This window comes from Sciurus vulgaris (genome assembly GCF_902686455.1).
Source record: "Sciurus vulgaris genome assembly, chromosome: 2".
Classification (NCBI taxonomy): Eukaryota; Metazoa; Chordata; class Mammalia; order Rodentia; family Sciuridae; genus Sciurus; species Sciurus vulgaris.
The window spans coordinates 14,609,834-14,631,535 of record NC_136462.1 but is presented as its reverse complement, the minus strand read 5'-3'; the positions used below and the strand labels follow the sequence as shown (position 1 = coordinate 14,631,535).

At 50.7% G+C, this 21,702-nt stretch overlaps 1 protein-coding gene across 6 annotated transcripts in view; it reads left to right on the top strand.

Moving 5' to 3' along the window:
* The first annotated feature begins 3,855 nt into the window (after positions 1–3,855).
* DGLUCY (D-glutamate cyclase) overlaps positions 3,856–21,702 on the top strand; it is a 45,462-nt gene continuing 27,615 nt past the window's right edge. For all 6 annotated transcript variants that reach the window (XM_079128969.1, XM_079128967.1, XM_079128970.1 and 3 more), the window contains exons 1-6: positions 3,856–3,982; positions 7,270–7,468; positions 9,972–10,122; positions 11,227–11,349; positions 13,854–14,057; positions 18,574–18,834. In XM_079128969.1, the coding sequence (XP_078985095.1) occupies positions 3,948–3,982; positions 7,270–7,468; positions 9,972–10,122; positions 11,227–11,349; positions 13,854–14,057; positions 18,574–18,834 (973 nt within the window). In that variant the 5' untranslated portion in view covers positions 3,856–3,947. The remainder of the gene's footprint in view (positions 3,983–7,269; positions 7,469–9,971; positions 10,123–11,226; positions 11,350–13,853; positions 14,058–18,573; positions 18,835–21,702) is intronic.

Genomic DNA, 21,702 nt, shown 5'->3' with positions numbered 1-21,702 from the left:
CAAACAGTTGCTGACTCCTGCATTTGTGTTACTATGCAAGACATGGGGCCTATTTGGATGAAAAGGACAAGGGCCATGCCTTAGAGGCCAACACAGTGAGATCTTGCAGCCTAGATTTTGCTGACACATTGGACTTACTCTGTCTAGAGCATAAGAAGATTCCTTTCTGAGCATAATTTCTCAGAGCTCTGAAACCATCTCTACTCCTCTTAAAAATAATTTTTAAACTTTTACTGATTTTTAGAATGCATTCAATTATACAATGTACATTATTTATTTACCAAAAATATGTACAAATCACTGCTCCTAAAATGGGGTGGGGAAGCACAAGGAAGAAAACACAAAATTCCTACCTTCAGGAACCTAACTCAGAATAGCAGAAGTCAGGTGCACACCCTCCATCAGCCTGTTAGTTTATTCTTGGTTGCAGGTGATATCTATTCACTTGCTCACTCCTTGAACGTCTTTGATGTGTGCTGTGTGCGGTGTGTGTCAGGGCTCTGGGACCTCGGGAGGAGGGCTAAGATGTGTTCCTGCCTTCCAGGCACTAAGGAGAGACTACAAAGCCACTGAGACTCCAGGACACAATGAGTGGCACAGAGATGGCCCTGAGAGCCTGGAGCCCTGGGCAAGCCTATTGGCCACCCCACGGAGACAGGGATTCTGAGCTGCTTCTGTGGAAGGGAAAGGCCTTCAGAGAGGGAATGAGGACATCTCAGGTCAGGCAGAGTCACCAGAAACTAAGACTTGACCAGGGGAGAACTTACTGTGGACAACGTCACCCAGATGCCCAGGAGGAGGGAACAGATGCTGCCTGGGTACCTCCTGGGATGGAGGCTGTGCTTGCTAACCTGTGCCCCTCTTCCCTCAACCCAGAGTCCCCGTGGCCCATTCACAGATGGTATGACATCCTTCATCCTCCCCCGGAGGCCCAACCTTCCTCTGTCAAGGAGCTTGATTCTACAAAAGAAAAAAAACTTCAGAAACACTTCCAACATGGCTGCGGGTAAGTGGCACTAGGTGCTTTTAAAAACTTCTGGAAATATCAACTGGGTAGGGCAGACTTGGAACTTCTGCATGGGAGCAGAAAGTAAGAGCGGAGGGCAATTAGCTCTGGTCACTACCTAGCTTCCCAGAGGGGAGGATGTCTCGGGGAGGGGTCTCAGGTCACCTCACTCCAGAAGGAGAACCACCCACAGGCTCAGATGATAAAAGGGGCTGTGCCCCCCGGGAAGAGTACCCCCAGATTACACTGCGTTCCAACCTGATTTCATACAGACCAAGTCTCCGCACTCCTCACTGCTTTATTCTCTGGATAGCACCCATCTCCCCACCCTCTCCCAGGGGGGACCCTGAAGGATCCTGTAAGAGAGAACCCATACTGAATTTGTCATTGACCTAAGTCCCAGAAAAGTTTCACAATAGAAGCAGACTTTTCTGGTTATGGTGCAAATACCAAAGAGAGAAGTAGCAATGTTGCTTAAAGAACTCACCAGAACAAGGCAGTCTTCATTTTCTTTTCTTTTTTCTTTTTTTGTAGTTGTAGATGGACAGCATGCCTTTATTTTATTTATTTTTATATGGTGCTAAGGATTGAACCCGGTGCCTCACTGGGCTTGCTAGGCAAGTGCTGGGCCACTGAGCCCCAGTTCCAGCCCCGGTCTTCATTTTCTTTATCAAAATTTGGCCTTTGTTGCTATTTGTGAGCTAACAGTTATCTATTATTGTGTAACAAAGCACCCCAAAGCTTTGAGGCTTAAAACCACAATTCCCACAACTTTACGGCCAAGGCTGGCTTAGAGGGAGGATCCCTCTGACCGTTCGGGGTCTGCTGGGGATGGATCAGCCAAGATGGCTTTTTTCTCACGTGTCTGGTGTCCACTGGGGTGACTGGATCAGATGTGCCTAACATTTCCTTCCCATCCTTCTCTGGGAGCGTCTTCAATAATAGTAGCTCAACTTCTCTTAGGACCCCAACAGACAGTACTGCATGAGGGTGAGCCCTGATACGTACGCATACATCAACCCCTCGCAATCACTGGCTTTCATCCTGGTGACCAAAGCAAATCACATGGCCAAGGCCAGAGTCTGTTGGGAAAGAGCTGGGAAGCAGGATTTACTGAGAGTCACAAGTCCTTTACACAATCAGCAAACACTAGCTTAAACCAGGTGGTGGCGGCTTGCTGGGGCCTCAGGGATGCACTAGAGCAGAGTAGCTGGGCCTTGGACCCTGGGTCTGGCCTGGCAGCCGTGAACCCCAGCCTTGCCATGCCCGGCAGCGGAGATGTGTGATCTCTCCAAGCCCCCTCTCCCAAAAAGAGGATAGCAATAGAATCCCTTAAGGGACCTTCAGGAGGTCTACCTGACCCAAGGAAAGAAGGGTACTCGGTCCATGTCACCTGCTGTCAGGAAATGCTGAGAGCGCAGAGAAGTTCGCTGTAGCCAACAGCTGGAAAGTCCAGCCCTGGCTTCTTTCTGGGACTTTAAATCAGACTAAGATGGAAAGGTGAGTTTCTTTCTCTCGGTCACTCTTATGAAGTTTAAAAAAACTGATTTTTAGGGAAAAGACTCACAGAAATCACTTCATTTCTCTCCACAAAGAGAAAGTTAGAGGGAGCCTGAGAGACCTGGGGTGCAGGGGTACCACCAGGCAGGAAAGAGCCCTCGCCAAACAGAGAGGCCTCTGTTCCATGTCTTGTTACCGAAGGGGACAATTGGGGACTTTCCTATTCATCTCCAGTAGTTGGGGGGGGATCTCAACATAGTGCCCCCATACACTTAATTAAAAAGGAAACAAAGGAGCTTTGTGCATCTAAAGCCTCCCTGATTTGTTGTATTAAAAATCCAATTTACCCCATAATAGGCTGGAGAGGGAAGAAGCAGCGGGTAGGGCAGGGAGGACTCTGAGCTGGCTGTCACCCCTGTGCATGGCTCCAGGTCATTTTTGCAGCCTGGCAGAGCCTGGCAGCTTCCTTGGCCTTTCTCCTGCTGGTTGTCCCATACGAGACCCAACAGATTCCTTCCCCAAAAGATCAACCAAGTGGCCAGTGCCACCCGTGAAAAGACCAAGCCGCACCAGGGCAACGTGCATGGTTACCACAGGGGGATACTACTCCACAGCTGCCAGAATGGCAAACGTGGAAGGTAGGCAATGCCAAATACCGGGGACCACACACCCGGTGGGCAGCAGATGGCCACGGCCACTATGGGAAGAAAAACTATACCCCATAGGGGTACTTGGGGTACATGCACCCCAAAATGCAAATGCTCAAGTGTTCACAGCTGCACAGTGTCACATAACCCCAACTGGAAACTCCTCAAACTCCTCACAGACCTGAACTGCGTCAATATAGTCATCAGTAAGGGGGACAGACAGTTGTAACACATATTCCTGAATGTCCCAAGTGTGTCGTTGAGTGATAAGTAGACTCAGAACACACCTGGTGTGGGGTTTCATTACCATGAAGTCCGAGAAAGGCCAAAGGGGTGTGTGAGAGAAGTCAGGAGATGGCTACCTTGAAGGGGGACAGTTGCTGGGAGGGCAGGCGCAGCTGTTCCGGGGGTGCCAATAAGTTTCCGTCTCTTTGATCTGGATACTGGTTACGCAGGTATGTTTCATTTTGTGAAAATTTGCCAAGCTGTGCCCTTAGACCACCCTTTCCAACGTTGATAGGGTTGTAATCGGAACTAAAACTAAGGGCTGAGTAGAGCCCTGGCCCAGCATGCCCACGGCCCTGGGTTCATCCCAGCACTGAAGAAACCGTGAAATGTAAAAGGGTCTGCCAGGCACAACTGAGGGGGCACCGTCCCTCTTCCCGTCCAACCCCAGGGTTCCAACGGCCAGCTTGGGGTCTTGCCCAGGTCCCTGGTGCCAGCCTTCGAGAAGTTTCTGCAAGGCCAACAGTGGTCCTCTGCCCCTGCTGGGCCAGAGCGAGCCAGAGAAGTGGATGCGGCCCACCCCTGGTGCTGTTCCGGACATCAGGTAAAAGCCAGGCTTCCTGGAGTTCAAGCTTGGGATGTGGCCGCATGTACAGCCTGGATCTTGGTCATCCCTGGGGACAGAGCTGTACCTGGCACAGAGCCCGCCTCATGACTATTGCTCATGACCGAGCTGCCCTCCTTTCTGTTCCACTTCACCCCATCTCTAGATCCCATCCCTTGCCTCTGCATCAGGGTAACATTTTGGGATTTCTAAGAATGTCCAGGCCTGGAGAGATCCCATGGGTACTGCCATCTGTCACTTTGTCACCCACTCCTGAAAGCTGCCTGCGCAGGGTTAAGAAGAAAAGAAACACCCTTCCGACATTAACCTCCAGAGGCGGACGTCATCGACATTGTGTGATTTTGCCCAGACTTTTCAGCGATAGCAAACCTCCCTCGCCCGTGGTTTCAATTTCCCTGGCTTCAGTTGTCCATAGTCCACTGAGGTCTAAAAATACTGAGTGGAAAATTCCAGAAATAAACAATTCAAATTTTAAGTGACTATTATTAACAGTATGGGTTGCTCAGCTTGTCATAGCTATGACCAAAACACCTGTCAAGAACAACTTGAGGAAAGATTCATTTTGGCTCTCAGTCACAGAGGTGCAATCCATGGTTGGCTGGCACCAAGGCAGAAATGTCATGGTGGAAGGACATGGCGGAGGAGAGCTGGTCACCTCATGGCAGCCAGGAAGCAGAAAGAAAGGGGTGGTGGGGAGAGGCCAGAGACAGATATAGTCCCCAAGTCCATGCCCCACCTGCCTGCAGGCACCACCCAGGAGTCCATCAAATTATTAATCCATTCAACAAATTAATCCACTGATAATTCAGAGCTCCCATAGTCCGATCTTTTCACCACTGAACATCAGTGCTGTGCTCACACACCAGCTTTTGGAGGAACATTCCAAATTCAAACCATAACATGGCATATCGTTATGATTGTTTTTTTTATTATTAGTTATTATTGTTAATCTCTTATCGTGCCTACTTGATAAATAAAACTTTATCATAGGTGTGTGTTAGGGTTTGGATCTAAATGTCCCCCAAAAGCGTATGTGCCAAAGGCTTGCTTCCCAATGCGACAGCATTCAGAAGTGGGACTTTGGGGTGTGATTGGATGACAAGGGCCCTGACTTTATCAAAGGATTAAACCAGCGGTGGATGTTCTAGTCAGCTTTTTTGCTGCTGTGACTCAAAGATCTGATCAGAACAATTCTATTTTTTTAACATATTTTTTAGTTGTAGATGAACACAATACCTTTATTTTACTTTTGTGTGGTGCTGAGGATCGAACCCAGGGCCTCATGCATGCTAGGTGAATGCTCTACCACTGAGCCACAACCCCAGCCCCAAAACAATTTTAGAGGAGGAGAAGTTTATTTGGGGGCTCATGATTTCAGAGGTCTCAGTCCATAGAAGGCTGGCTCCATTCCTTGGGGCTTGAGGTGAGACAGAACATCATGGAGGAAGCGGCTCACATGATGATCAGGAAGCAGAGAAAGACTTCACTCACCAAATATATACCTCGAAGCCACGCCCCTGATGCCCACCTCCTCCAGCCACACCCACCTGCCTTCAGTTACTGCTCAGTTAATCTCCATCAGAGGATTAATTGACTGATGGGTTAAGGCTGTCACAACCCAGTCATTTCTCCTCTAAACCTTCTGGCATTGACTCAAACATGAGCTTTTGGGGGACACCTCACATCCAAACCATAACGGTGGATTAATCCACACTGGATTGAATTTGAGGAGAGGGGCTTTGTTATAAAGGCAAGTACCCTCTCTGCTTCCTTGCCACCATGAGGTGAGCAGCTCTGCTCACTGCCATGATGTTCTGCTTCACCACAGGCCCATAGTGGTGGGGCCAAACCACCAAGAGCTGAAACCTCAATATAAATATTTTCTCCTTGTAAGTTGATTCTCTCAGGTGTTTTGTCATGGCAATGAAAGCTGACTAACAAGGTGTATCTATTTAGGAAAAAACACAGCACACACATTGCTTGGTACTAGCTAGTTTCAGGCATCCACTCGGAGTCTTGGAATGTATCCCCATGGACAAGGGGGGTCTACAGCATAACATGTCTAACTGGCTCTGGGGGCTCTGCTTCCATAGTGCCTCTCCAGTGGTCCTCATTTCCCCCACCTGGCTAACTGGCTCACATCTTTCCTCACCTAGACCAACAGACACGGTAATTGCCTTCCTTGCCCTAGTCTCGCCTTCTCCTCCCCTGCCATCCCATCTTCTGCTCTCTCTTTTTCTAAATCTAAATCTGATCACATGACTTTCCTGTTTAAAATTCTTCAGTGCCTTCCTTTGGCCTGTGCCTTAGCCCCATCTCAGGACCAATGGTGACCCAGCCCTAGCTCAACGGCTCTGACCTGGACACTGAAAGAGCGTGTTGAGCAAAGCTGCTCACCTCGTGGTGTCTGGGAAGCAGAGAGAGAGGGGAGGGGCCGCAGCCAAATATCCTTTTCAAGCTCACACCTCCAATGACCTCCCTTCCTTACACAAGGTCACACGTCCTAAAGGTTCCACCATCTCCCAGTAGCACACAGGCTGGCAACCAAGTCTTCAACACATGGACTCTGGGGGACAATCCAGATCCAAAGTATCATGATAAGAAAGAATGGATTTCTCCCTTCTCAGCGCCGCTCCTCTGCCTAACCCCTTGCCGCTCCCTGCTCTGCATTGCTAGGGTCTGTCCCAGTGCAGTCTCACCTGGTCCTCTCAGGGTGGGATCAGGAGCTGCTCAGGGACTGGGATGGGGTCCTGTGCGTCTCTACAGCCCACCACCCAGCACTGTCTAGCAACAGCATCATGATTCTGGAGTGAGGGAAGAATAGGCTTGTGACCACAGAAGGCTCTCGGCCCTACAGAAGGTTCTCTGTAAGGAGAGAGAAAGTCCTCGCACCCTGCCAGCTCTGAAAGCTTCCTGGAGAAGTTGTCCTCTGTCCCGTGTGGTCTGCTGGCCCCACCTCCCTGGCAGAGAGGGCTCCATTGTGTTTTCTTGCTGGCCTGGCTGGCCTTGGGTGGGGATTATAGGAAATATAATGGGGTGGCAGGGGCTACTCAACATGCATACTGATTTAATAACATTCAATCTGGTCATGTTTCAAGGGTGCCAGTCAAGGCCCCTGCTAAAAAATCCACTTTCTTTACCTTGCCCTCAGGACCTGAAACTTCAGCCCTGGGTACCCGCTTCCTCTCCCCAGTCCTTTCTAAAAACTAATTGTGCAGGATGATATTGAGAGTCTAGGGCCTGTGAGCTTTGCCTTGTGTCCCCAGGACAGTCTGTCCCCAGTTCAAGAAATATGAATTCGGCACCTGCACAGGCTGCCCGATCTCACTAGAGGAGTACGCGGAGCAGCTGAAGGACATGGTGACCTTCGTCTTGGACTGCAGTTTCTCCCTGGAAAGGGCCCTGGAGAAGGTGGGGCTCCCTAGAAGACACCCCAAAGGTCTCGGCCACACAGGAGCATACAAGGTAGGCACTCAACCCCCCAGCGCAGAGGCCTAAAAATGTGGGTCAGCTTGCATTTTCCTGTGGTGAGGAGAACATTGGCACAGAAGGCAGTAAATCTGAGTTCTACCCCCAGCTCAGCCACTTTGGCGACCCAGGGAAAGTTGTCAACCACTTGGAGCCAAACTCTTGTCCACCCACTTCCAATACTGCCGTGACACCCAGTGCGTCTTCTTTGGTTCATTGTAGCTGCATCAACCAAACCTGTCTGGAATTTCTCTGGGTCTTTTCATTTAGGGCCCCTCAGTGAGGTTTCTGAGACACCTCCCTGGTTCAGGTGCACATCTCTTCAGGGAGAATGTGGCTGGCTTTGCTAATGCCCAGGGATTTGCGGCAGGGCCTCTGCCAGCCCACTAGCCACTATGTTATGTCTGTGTCCAGAAAACCAGGTCTTGTTCTTGGCTGAAGGTGATGCACTGGAGCTGGCCTCTCCTGGGCGCTGCCTCTGTTGGAGGTTGTAACCCCCACTGTGCCTCTGGGCTTTTCTTCCAGCCAACACCTATCAGTGGGAGAGGATTAGCCTGTCATTCCACAGACCCCTTCCTGGACATTTTTTAGGACCGTCTGAGCAGTCACTCTGGTAGATCAATGCAGATGGAGAGGTTCCAGGTTTCCTTATTTATGAAGGACTCGGATTGGAGATTTCATCCTGAGCTCTGCAATGTTTATTAAAATGTCCTGGTTTGGGCTCCTGCCAGCGAGACCTGAGCTGCCTCTGATCAGAAACAAGGCCGTCCACAGTCTGTGCTGCCTTTCACAGTGAACCAACCGTGTGCCCGAGAGGTTTCCTTGAAGCTAGGGAAGGGTGGGATGGAGCCGCAGCTGCTGGCTGGGACCCAGAGCAGAGTCCCGCCCGGGGAACACTCTAGCACTTGGAGTAGGTAAGGGCTGGGGGGCCTGTGGCTCACCACACACAGCTCTTATGTGAGATGAGGAAACTGAGGCAGAGAGAAAGAAAGAGAGCAAGGCTTGCTCAAGTCCCAACGCCAGCTGGAACTGGGACCCCTGTCCCCCACCTACACGATATCAGTGAGACAGGTGTGATGCTGAAGGACGCCTCGTGGAGGTGCAAGTGTGTCCACATGGTGTGCATCACGTGGCCCCAGTTGCTTTCCAGGACACATCACCGTCCCGGAGGTCTAACATCAGCCCCTCTGCCCCTGGGTCCTGGGAGAGGTGGCCAGGCAGCCATCCTGGATCCTGTTGTCAGCCTGGAGGATTTGAAGTCACCTCCAGACAGAGGCTCCTTGGCCGCTGGGAGTGCTCCTGGCTCTGCCAGTGGCCCTGGCATGAGGCCTCTCCCTCTCCTGGCTGCCATTATGCAGACACTGGGCTGGCAGGCACACCCAAGTTCATCCTGCTGCCACCAGGGTGGTAACAGCAAGCCCTTTAGGTGGTGGCCAAGGCTTTCCCAGTGGATTACAGTCCTGGCTGCATCCTAAATCTTTCATAAGCCCCATTGCAGGGACCAGAAACCATTCAGGAGGGAAAACACACACACACCAGAGTAAAAGTCACCCAGATCGCCCTATGCAACTCCTGTGGAGACAGGGCTGAGGCAGGGCCCGGAGGCTCTGGACCACTCTGTCCAGTGTAGAATCTGGAGTTGGAACAGACACCAGCTCCTCCTGGGACATTCTGCTCCCTTGTGTCCCTCTGCCTGTGGTTCTCTCAGAAGTTCCTTGTGTGCGGTCCATGGGCCCCTTGAGATCCATGGAGAAAATTCAGAGGGTCCATGAAATTGGATGGGAAAAAAATACATTTTTATTTTCATAACCTCAAATTGAAGTACAGGGTTTCCTTTAATTATGAACGTCAGCAACAAACAGCCATCTTGTCAGCAAGCCTGGAGCTTTGTGATTGCCAAAAGAAATCACAGATATCTTTATATCATATCACAGCCCTTCCTGGAGTGTCAAAAATATACTTTGCATTAAATATACTTTGCTCACTACTTCAAAATCACAACGGTTAGAGCTCGCCATTTGGTTCATACCACTGCCTCATGTTTTTCCAGAACTTAGTAACTGCATGTGCAATAAAACTGGAAATTGGAATCTATGAATTTTTTAAAGTATTTTTTTAGTTGTCAAAGGACCTTTACTTATTTATATGCAGTGCTGAGCATCGAACCCAGTGCCTCACACATGCTAGGCAAGTGCTCTACCGCTGAGCCACAACCCCAGCCCTACAAATTTTTTTATGTGGTTAAAAACATTATTTTGACGGGGCATCCATAGCTACAGCAGACCACCAAAGGAATCCATGGCACATTAAAAGTTAGAATTCCCTATTTTAAATCAGTGGTTACCAGCCAACATCCCCATCTCTGTATCACCTCGAAGTAGAAGGTGAATTTTTATAACAGCTTCTGGGACCCCGTCCTTCATTCAGCTGCCTTGAACACTGGGTGCTCAAGGAATCTGTGCTAAGGCTGTTGGATAACATGTTTTACTTAATTTGACAGACAACAGTGCCTTGTGCCCCTGTGGCTGGCTTCTGCTGCCCTCTGGTGGTCACAATGAGGCCTGTTCCCAAAGACAAGCTGGAAAGCCTGCTGCAGGCCACTTGCTCCATGGGAGGTGACCAAGGACGGCCCGTTCACATCGGTGACCCAGGTCAGTGGTCAGCCTCATTCACGGTTCTCACAGCGCCTCTTGGCCTTGGGTCTGAGGAGCACTCAGGAACTTGCCTTGTACCCAGGGTCTGAGGGGAGATGTGGGGAGTGGAGGAGCAGCCCCAGAGCTGGGTTTACGGATGCCCTCAGGTTTAAAGGTCACCCTTCACAGATTCGCCAACCTTGCCCCCTGGGGAGTCTTTGGTAAATGTGAAGCTCCTATGAACTTCAAATGAAGTGGTGGCTGGCGGGGAGAGCCAGAGGGGGAGCAGAGAGTGGAAGGACTCTGTTCCAAGATTCAAGTCGACCTCTAATCTAGTCAGTGGCCTATGTAGGCAGGAGAAGGCTTTGTTCCAGATTTCCACTGGAGCCGAAATCCGCTAATCCTCAGAGTATGAATTCAATCTGAGGGAGGGTAAACAGATTCAAGGAGAAGGACTCTAATTTGGAAGCTGTTTAGGCCTCTTAGAGTACGCAGAGAGCCTGATAAGAGTTTGGTGTTGGTCCGGGGCGAGAGCCAGAGTCCCGTGCACAGAACTCGCTCGGCTGCGTACCAAACAAAACTATGCAAAAGCTGGCTTTCTGTGAAGCGCAATCAGCACCTTGCTGCCTTCCTCATGGAAAGATGGTCTCGGGGCCACAATCAGCAATGTGTCTGCTGAGCAGACTTAGCATTAGTGAGGACAGCTTGGGCCCAACACGTCCATCTTCCCTGTCCTTGTCCACTCTGATGTCCACTCAAGGTTGGGGGTGCTGTTGGTGGTAAGCAGTAGAGGCCAATTCTGTGCAATGTGACTCAGTCTGTGTAAAGGGAAACTCACAAACGCTGGCTTTGTTGGCCACCTGCAATGAAAGCACATTATCGCGCACTCAAGACTCCTTCCAGAAATCACATCAGGGAGTTCAAGTCTCCAGTCTCTGGAACCGTATCAGCCAACATGGGCCACGAGTTATGGAGAGTCCTGAATTGGGAAAGCCTCACTTTCCAGTCTCCTCCTCTTCCTCCTCCAATGCTATTTCAGATAAGCCTAAGACGAGGGCTCCTTTTGGAAAAAGAACTATGCACAACTCAACTTGCAGGGTACCTTTTTTTCTCCACCTGCAGAACTGTTGGGAATCAAAGCACTTTCCAAACCGGACTACGGGGATCCTGTGGAGTGGCAGCCAGGGGACATCCCAGTGTTCTGGCCTTCTCCGCTGACCAGTCTCGAAGCTGTGAGCAGCTGCAGTACGTTGGGGCACAGGGGACACCTACTTCTTCCCTAGGACAGAGCCAGTGGGCCTGAGTTCTTGAAAGCACAGGCGTAGAGGGCAATGATTTCCAAACCAAAGCCAGAAACAGAATCTCTCTCTGGGCGCCTTAATCCCAGGGCTGGGTTTCCTCAGAAGAGCCGTTTGTCTTAGAGCTCAAACACATTGGGACCAAATACATTCCCATCTGCTAAGGACTCACAGCTCGCCCTAACAGGAGGAGAACCTTAGCTTGACTTTTTGAGACATTTTGGAGGTTGGTAGGGCCCTGAGCACACCAACCATAGCATCTTGTACAGACATCCTTCCGTACCCATGGGAACTGATTCCAGGACACCTCCCCCGATGCAGGATACTAAAATCCATGGATTCTCCAGTCCCTTATAAATGATAAGATTTTCATATCACCTACACACACACCCCTGTATACTTGCAGTCATCTCTAAATTACTTCTAATACCTAAGACAATGTAACTACTTAAATAGTTGTTATATTGTATTGTTTAGGGAACAATGACAAGAAAAAAATGTCTGTACATAGTCAGTACAGACACGATTTTTTTCTTTAGACCATTTTCAGTCCACAGTTGTATGATACCGAGGCCAATTGCTATTTGCCAGATAATTGAAAACACGGTCTGTATATTTTTCCAAAGGGCTCGGGTGCTATTACAACAAAGGCACACTTGAGGGCGCCCTCGCCAGTTCACAGTAAGATTGGAACCTTACAGAAACATTAAAAATAATTCCTGCAACCCATTGTCTTAGACACTGGAAAATTCTGGCCAGGTCAACCACACTTACTCTAGCATGAATAGAACTTAGTGTTACTTTAATTTATTTTGGAAGCATTCATGAGAGTTTAGCTATCAGTGCTTGTGACAAGAAAAACTTCTCTGTAATATGGCGAGGAGCTATGCCAAGGCCCGTGCGATGCTATTTATTCACTTATTTAGTATATGTGCATTGGACACCTACTACGTGCCAGGCATGACCCAGAGCTTGGAAACACAAAGTTGCACGAGACCAGGTGGAGTCCTGGGGAGCTTGTGATCATGTGGGGCGCGGTGTTGAGGGAGGTGTGCACACACCCTCGCACGTGCGGTGCCGTACTTATGCCTCAGCTCCCCTACCATCAACCACGGGGACGCCCTGCCAACTCTCCCTGCCACGGCCGCCCCAGCACTGGGGCACTTTTGTTCTGATGGTAATTGTGTATTTTGTTGCAAATGAAAGCAAATAACACCATCAGTGAGGACAAACTGGAATCGCCCTTAGACTTCGATCTTTAAACTTGGCTTAGCAACGGATTCATTGCTGCACAGCACACAAGTGATCAGGCAAAACCTTGGGTCACACTCAGCCGACCGTTCTGATGGGCAATGGCTTTGGGGTGATGGATGTTCTCTTAAGTATGGAGAAACAATGTCGGCATCCTTCAGATCCATCAGTCCTTCCCTTCGTACATCACATCCGGAGGGTGTGTATCTAGCGGTAGATTTTCCTTTTGAAGCGTTGGCTGACTCTGGCTTTCTTTTACATCTAAGAAATTTTACTGTTACTCGAATACAAGACGTTGTTATTTATGCAACTCGCCTCTATACTTTTTGAACACCTATTATGCGCCAGGCCCTGTATGGAATTCTAGGATGAATGAGCAATGGTCCCTCATTCTGAGGAGCATTTAGCTGGGTGGAAGCAGAGTGCCCAAGGACAATAATAACTGCAGAAGGCAAAAAAGGGCAAATTATGTATAGTAAGGATTAAGCAGCTGGGAGCCGGGAGTAAGGAGAGGAGCTGAGATACCACGTCTGGTTCGGCAATGCAAAACTTCACTTAGCGCGGGCTGGCTGTGTCTCAGGCACTGGGCTAAACACTTTTATGTGCATTTTCCAATTTAGGACGGACAACGACCACCTGAGGTATTCTCATTGTTTTGTAATGGAGGAAATGAGTGTTGAAAGGATAAATTCGCATCTCAAAGTCAAGCGTGTCTGCCACGCTGAAGCCACTCCTTAATAACTATGATAGAGCACCTCACATGGCCTGTAGTCTACTAGGGGAAAGTTTTCTTAAAGAGCAAAATTAGCATATACCAAAGCAAAATGTAAGCGCTATGAGAAAAATAGAAACGATGCCGACAGTGTTCCCAGCAAATCCAACATTTCCTGGAAAGTAAACTGAGAGGGTGAGATCTTCTGGATGCTAAGAGCTCTGTAAACACTTGGTGCTATCCATGGCTCAGCTGATGGAGCCTGCTGCAGCTCATACTCCAGCTGTGGCTGTACCTCACTTCTTTTTGCCACATTTAACTGTGTTTGCTTCCCTAAAATTCAGAGGCAGCTGTTTAAATGGAACTTTAGTCGTGAGCTCTGGTCTGGGTGCGGCCCAGGCAGAGTTGATGTAGGGGTGCCATCTTGGCCATCCACAGCCAACAAGATGAGACCCGCTGGGCTCAGTCCCTCCCGCTGTGTGTTGCAGAGGCTCCACTGGCTTTCGCCAGCACTCCAGGCTGCATGGCAATGACTGACCTGAAGGATACAAAGACTTCGACCCACCGTCTCACCCCTGAGACAATTCCAGAGGTCCACCACATTTCCCAAGACCCTCTGCACTACAGCATTGCGTCAGCTTCCGCTGTTCAGAAGATCAGAGAACTGGAGACTGCAATCGCCATAGACCCAGGTAAGACAAAGCAATCACACCTAGTGACCTGGAGAGACTCCTCAGTGCTGTGATGTTCAGGAACAAGGCAGGACGTGGGCGGGCAGGGTGCAGCTTGGGGTGGGGCTTTTGCACAGCACGCAAGAGGCCTGGGTTACGTCCCCTGCACCGCAAAAAAAAAAAAAAAAAAAAAAAAAAAAAAGCTGCAAATTGCAGGAGTTTTAAAAATGCTCATATGGTATATGAATCCCAATAAGGCTAGAAGTACATGCATCCAAACGCTGACCGTCTTTAGGAAGTGAGCTATGGGTGACCCTTTTTTCTTTATGACTTTTTGTTGCTGTTCTAAATAAACATCAGCGCTAAACACATGAAGGGAGCTAGAGGGGTGAGTTTGCCAGCTGGGTACCCAGAACCAAATGGGCCAGGTAGGGGAGAAAGAAAGGGAGAGAGGCTTCTAGGCAGGCAACTGCCACATTTAGAAAGGCTACCCAAGTATTTATTAAGGTGCCCAATTTTCGCCTTTCACGCTGCTGCCCTGGGGTTGGGCATAGAACAGATTTTTACACTGGGCAGAAGGTGGAGGTGGGGGCTGGACGGCTTCCCCTGGGGGGTCAGGGCGGCCTAGACCCTCACAAGAGTTCTCAGCCAACCTGTGGAGTGTGTATTGTGCCTCAGGGAAAAGCGGTTTGTGAGTCACGGGCACGGGATGGGGAAGTAGGATCCTCCAGGCGGCCTGCAGAGTCCAAGTAGGAAGAGGTTTGCTGAAGCTGCTGAGGGCTGTGAACTTCCCCCTTCACCTACCTGCAGGAGCCAAATCCAAGGCTGCCAGCAGAGGGCGCTGTTTCGCCCACTGTCTGAGCTGGGTAGACTGGGTTCCTCTGGGTCTCTCTTCTCAATAGAGAGTGACTTGTGTCAGTGTAACAGGACTACCAGCAATCGTGCTTCCCTCTGGGGCTGTGAAAAGTCACAAGAATAATAGCTATGGACTCCTGAGCGTCACTCTGTGCTGAGCATCATGCTAAAAGCACTATGGATCCATTGTATTCAATTCTCCCAGTGACTGCGAGCCAGGTACTGTTAACTTAATTTAACAGATGAGGAAACTGAGGCACATGAGGTTAGGAAACTCGTCCAAGTCCACATAACCTAGCTGGTTGAGAAGAGCTCTGCAGTTACTAAGCGTGCCACTGAACCACCAGGCGCAGCTCCCTGCTTGGTGGTTGGTTAGTTCGTTCCTTTATTCCTTCTGTAGAGGCTAGGGTTTCCTTTGCATGTAAACATACAGTAAATTCAGCCCACCACAGACATACCTGAGGACCTGCTCAAGCAGCAGGATGGCACACACCGTCTCTTACACGGCTGATCCTAGAAGCATTGTGCGTGTGTGTGTGTGTGTGTGTGTGTGTGTGTTGCTGGGATTGGATCCCAGGGTCTAACCCACATGCTGAGCCAGTGCTGGTCCCCTGAGCTACATCCCCAGCCCCTGGATGGATATTTTGTAAAACTTCCACCGTATTTTCTTCCTTGCAAACATTCTTACCCGAGCTGTAGGCTCTCCCACTTAGCACAGGCTCAACAGGAAGATGAATTCTGAACTCAGCCATTTGCTTAAATTCCAAAAAATAAAATAAAAAGGAACTGGGAAGTAAACTGACCACAGATGGGGTGCACCCTTCTTAATAAGGGTGATGCGAGAGGTCAAGCCCAACGCTGCCCAGCCGGCTGTGCGTGCAGGCTGGTAGCAGGAGGCTCAGGAGGCAGATTAATGGCTGTCTGCATGTCCTCATTTCATCTGCTAAGGACCCTCTTTAATCCTCAAGAACAATGGATGATTTTGATTGCCACTATATTAAATAATCTGGTAGAAGATTCATGACAGTGTCCAGGGTACGAAGCATTACTCACCGGGCATAACAGAATCATTTGGTGTTTTTTTAAAAGGACGTTGCTTTGCACGCAAGGTCCCTGGAAAATCTGAAGGAATACTGGGGGTAGCGGAAGCATAATGATTTTTCACTGATAATAAAATCATAAGTGTATCCTCGGTTGACCAGATTCACTTAGTGCTCACCATGCCCTATGGAATACAGCACATCTCCATTGTTTTCTTTAAAAAGTTGTTTTTCTTCTCCCCTCTTATCAACAGCACTTCATGTTCATTATAGAAGCATCAAAAAATATGAAAGTAAAAAAGCAATAAAATTGATCAGAACCACATTGCAATCAGCCAATATGGGCAGTTAGGTTTGCATAGATGGACCAGAATTCTAGTACACCATTTGAGACTTGCTCTTTTCACTTTTTAATATATTGTGAACATCTTTCCATGTCAGAGTCTTCCACAGCATCCTTTTTCATGTTTGCATAGAATTCCATTATTATTTATATGGAATGTTATATATTTATAGAAATGTTCCACCTTTGATCCATATCTCATTATGTAACACCATAAACAATACCACGGTGAACGTCCTTATCACTAAATGTGTGTACACACCCGTGATTTCTCTATCAGGCATGCTGCATACTAGACGTGGGTTTCCATCTCTGTGGAATGTACAAATGTAAGGTACAGACCCACTCCCAGGCAGAACTGGAACTGTTCCTCTTCCCACTTGGAAAACAGGCTCAGAGAAGTCAAGAGATGTGGTCAAGGACACACAGAAGTGACTTGGCAGAATTAGGCTTCCAGATCTAAATCTGGGGCTGTTTCTCCATAGGAAGCACCAAGCCTGCATCCCTCATGTTTTCCATGTGCGGATGAAACCAATCTTCCTTCACGTCCCCTGGGCCCCGTGATTTCAGCCATCGCCAGGGTGGAAGTGTCTAGTCACAGGACTCTGTTTTGCTCTGAGATGACCCGAGTGTAGACGGGCATGGTAGATGATACCGGTGACAAGAATCAACCAGGGCTGAGTCCAGTTTCCCCAGATGTTGAAGATTGAACACCCAAGAAACACAGAGGCAAGCGTGGAAAGCAAGTTTTATTTAAAGAATAGAAGAGACAGACTTCACGGAGAAGAGCCCCAGAGCTGGGTGTCCAAGGAAGTGGGGGTGTCCTGCCCCCTTTATACATTTTAGAATTCCCTTGTTCTCAGGGCCTCTCCTCCCCCACTCTGCCTGGTGGCCCAAGGTGGGAAAAAAGCCTTGGGGTTGCCCCTCCTTGTCTGCCCACAGGAGGTGCTTCATGGACAACTCTGCTCCCTGCAGGGAGGAGCAAAGCCCTGGGGGCAGGTAGCACCGGTGGTGGAGGAGGAGGAGGGGGAAGAGCTCTGGAGATATTAGCATTTCATTTCCTTCTGAATGAGCCCCCATCTTCCTGACTGATCATTCATTACCTACACAGACTGTCTTTTTGTCCCCGGGCCTCAATGTGTGACAAGGGTCAGAAGCTGAGCCTGCTGGTGGACATTACAGCATGCACTGCTGCTGCTCGGCCTGGGTTTCAGGCGGTGCCTATGGTGCTTCCCAGCAGGACAGCTTCCCATCTTAGGCTCAGATCTCTCGGAGGACAGTCTCTGTCCCTCCAGAGCCTTCTCTGGACTCCAGGGAGCCTCGAGGGTCAGTATCCCACGGGCAGCCTTCCCGTAGAGGATGGAGCTGGTGGGTAAGTGTGCGGCCTCAGGCGCCTTGCAGGGCAGTTCTGGGGGTACCCACAGATTCTTAGAGGCCCTCAGCAGGGTGGAGCCCCATTGGGAGGTCACTTGTGCACTCCTTAGTGTCCCTTCTGTCATCCGCGTGTTTCCTGGGATCACCTCCCACTGAGATGCTTGCACCCGAGTCCTTGTCTTAGGGTCCCTTGCCTCGCAGTCCTGGGCGGGTCTTCCTGGGTGTGTCCTGAGTCAGCAGGAGGGGGCTCTGCTCCCAGCCACTCAGACCCCCCAGCTCTGCCAAGAGATCAAGGGCCGGGGACTCTAGCTGTCAACATCCCAGCCCCAGGAAAGGGGAAAGAGCTAGGAGAGACGCACAGCAGCCCAGGGCCAGGCCGGAGCGGCACCTCTTGTTCCCACTCATGTCCCCAGAGGGCCAGTCTCGTTGCCACGGCTCCTCCCTTTTGCCCAGTGGTCCTTCACTACTGGGGGAGGTGGGGGGACAGGAAAGCTTTCTGGTGGATGAGTCGTTAAAATCACAAAGCGGGAGCTGAAGAAATAGCTCGCTTTGGAGAGTGCTCACCTAGCAAGCCCAAGGCCCGCAGTTCGAATCCCAGGCACCTCAGAAGAAAGAGAAAGAGAGAAAAATCACAAAGCATCCTGGTGTGGAGGTGCAGGCCTCTGATGCCAGCTATCTGGGAGGCTGAGACAGGAGGACTGCACGTTTGAGGCTAGTCTGGGCAGTTTAGTGAGATCCCATCTCAAAATATTAGAAAGGGCTGGGGATGTGTCTCAGGGGTCGAGCACTCCTGGGCTCAATCCCCAGTATTTATACATAAATAAATAAGCAAGCAAACATGACAAACCAAATAGTCTTAGCATGAAGTTCTGGCTTTCAGCACAATTGCTTTCTTTTGTTTTAAAGCTTTATTTTTGAACTTTAGGCAATCGAGGGATCAGGTCCCTGCTCTGTCCAGATGAGCTGCTGAAGGCCTCGCTGTCGCTGTCCCACGCCCGCTCGGTGCTGATCACCACTGGGTTCCCCACTCATTTCAACCATGAGCCCCCAGAAGAGACAGATGGCCCCCCGGGAGCCATCGCCCTGGGCGCCTTCCTGCAGGCCTTGGAGAAGGAGGTCTCCATGGTGGTTGACCAGAGAGCCTTGAGCTTGCACAGGAAACTGGTGGAAGATGCCGTGGAGCAAGGTGAGCAGTGGCGTGGCCCTGTCTGGTTCCCCAGAGAGGCCCTAGCAGAGGCTGGAGGGAATGGCGTGTGTGGCACTCTGCAGGGCACCCAGGCACGGGCGGTGCCCTGGACGCAGGGCGTTTTCTCAGAGCTCAGAAAGACTCTTTGTCATAAGCAGCATTAGTCCCACTTTGTAGAGAAAGAGATCGAGGCTCCAAGAGGGGCAGGGGATTTACCCAGGCAGGAATGGTGAGATGGAATTTGAACACAGACCTGCCAGTCTGCAAAGCACTCCGGTGGTCTCTGAGGCACACCTGCTGCTGTCCTGTCCCGGTGCCATGAGGAGAGGCCTGCCGAGCACTTCAGCAACCCCGCTCAGCCCTGGAGCACCGAGCTGGGGAGGGCAGGGTGGTTGAAAGCTGCGGGCAGCAACGCCCAACCTGTGCGCATGGGCAGGGCTGCACCTGACATGCCCAGATGGCCAGCCGGGCTGCAGGCGGTGGCTCTGGCCACCGTCGTGGGCTGTGCAAAGCCTGCTCCTCCCGCCTCCTCCATCTGCAGGAAGGGTTACTCTGGTACATGCTGGAAAGCTGGAGAGTCTGACCCTAACCCACCCCCTCTCTGTGCCCCTCGACGTGCGTCCTTAGGGGAAGTGCTTTCGCCTTCCAGTATTTGAAAAGGACTTCAACCCCCACAAGGCCAAAGCTAAAGCGCCCCCGCCATGTCGCAAGTTTCAGAAAGGCCGTTTCTGTGCATGCAGACTCCGTCTCCTGCAGCACGTGTGTACTGAGCACCTACTATGTGCCAGGCCCCGGGGACAAAACCAACAACAGACCTGCCCTCAGGGGGCGTATGCTCTATTGGAGTGTGACGGAAAATAAACCCCACAGGAGAAAAGGACGCGGTGGAAGTTGACCAGGCTACGGAGAAAAGGAGCAGGAGAGGGGACTGGAGAGGGAGGGGCAGGCAGTGACTGCTCCTCCAGACCGGAGGTCAGGGAGGGCCTCACGGAGAAGGCGACAGCTGAGCCCGGACTCGAGGTTGCCGAGGGAGCCAGGCCCCGGCTGGCTGAGGGAAGGGTGTCCCGGTGTGGCAACGGCCTGGGCAGAGGTCACTGAGTGGAGGGGCCCTGGCAGGCGCGGGAGAGGGCACAGGCCTCTGAATGGCCTGGGGTGAATGAGAAGTCGGACAGGAGGCAGGGAAAGGGCCTCAGGTGCCTGCGGACATCTGGGCTCGTATTCTGGGTGAGGCCGGAGCCCTGGGAACCCCGAGAGGAGCAGGCACGCTCTCCCGGGTGTTGGTAGCTGCTGGCCGGCACAGGAGACGGGTCGGGTTGCCGGAGTGGGTGACGAGGGTGGCTTTGAATGGGTAGGCCCCACAGCGCAGCTTCCGGCCTGCATCACACGGAGGGGCGCGCCCCACACAAGCCAGAGCCCAGAAGCAGGACCCGCCACCTGCTAGGGACCCGCCACCTACTAGGGACGGGAGTGGAGGGTGTGCGCCCTTGGCTTGAAGCCGTTCCCTCCTGCCTTCCCACCCGCCCGACCTGGCCGTCCCCGTTCCCTCCCCGCAGCTTCCGGGCGCCATCTGCACCCCAGGCTCAGGCTCTGCCTTCCGAGTAACCAGGACAGACGAGCGGCACAGGTTCAGGGGGAGCAGGGAGAGCAGCTGGATTCTATTTGTGTCCTGCAGGTAGAGTGGACGTGAGTCCTCGTGAACTGGGTGGGGCTGTGAGGCAGGAGAATCAGGGTTGGTCGCTCTAAGGCGTTTGTCCCGATCACTGGAAGGATAGAGTCGCCAGGAGCCGGGACAGGAGGGGAACCCGCGGTGGAGCAGGTGTGGGGTGTGAACCAAGAGTTTGGCTTTGCCAGGCACAGAGGCACAGGCTTGTAATCCCAGCTGCGTGGGAGCCTGGGGCACAAGTGCAAGGCCAGCCTGGGCAACTTAGCAAGACCCTGTGACAAAATAACGGGGTGTGGTTCAGTGGTAGGGTGAACCTGGGTTTAATCCCCAGTACCATAAAAGAAAGGAAAAACAAACAAACAAACAAAAAACAAAAACAAAAGAATCCATGTTTGGCAATAATGTCCTGTCCCTGGGAGTGCAAAATGGTCAGGTTCTCCTTAAAGCAATGTGGTAGTTGCTTTAAACATTAAAAACAGGATTCCCCTTTGATCCAGGAATGCTACTTCTGGATATTCATTTCCCAAAGGAGACAAAGAGAAACTCAAGAGCTGTTTGCCCACCCACACACATAGCAGCACTATTTATAGTTGCCAGAGAATGGAAACAACTCAACTGTCTGTGGATAAATGGATGGATAAGCAAAATGTGGTATAGACACATGGTGGAATATTACTCAGCCTTGCAAAGGGAGGAAATTCTGACACATGTCACAACATATACAAACCTTGAGGGTTTTTTGCTAAATAAAATAAGCCAGTCATGAGGGGACAAATACTGTATGATTCCATTTATAGGAGGGACCTAGAGTTGTCCAGTTCACAGTGACAGAAAGCGGAATTTGTGTTGCCAGCAGCTTGGTTGAGGGGATGGGGGAGTTGGTTTTGAATGAGGACAGAGGTTTGGTTTGGGAAGATGAGAGTCCTGGAGATGGACGGTGATGACAGTCACACAAGGTGAATGCACACTTAGTGCCACCAAATTAAAAATGGTTAAAATGATCGATTTTATATCGGGCCTATTTTTCCACAATTAATTTTTTTATAGAGTGTAGGCTTGAAGCTGTCACATGTGCGATGACTGCTAGACACCAGGGGGAGGCGCTCATGGAGGTGAGCCCAGAGCCGTCTAAGCTGCCAGGATGCGGTGGAGCGCCGTTGACATTGAGGGCCCCAGCGAAGACACTGGGGAAGATCAGGGAATAA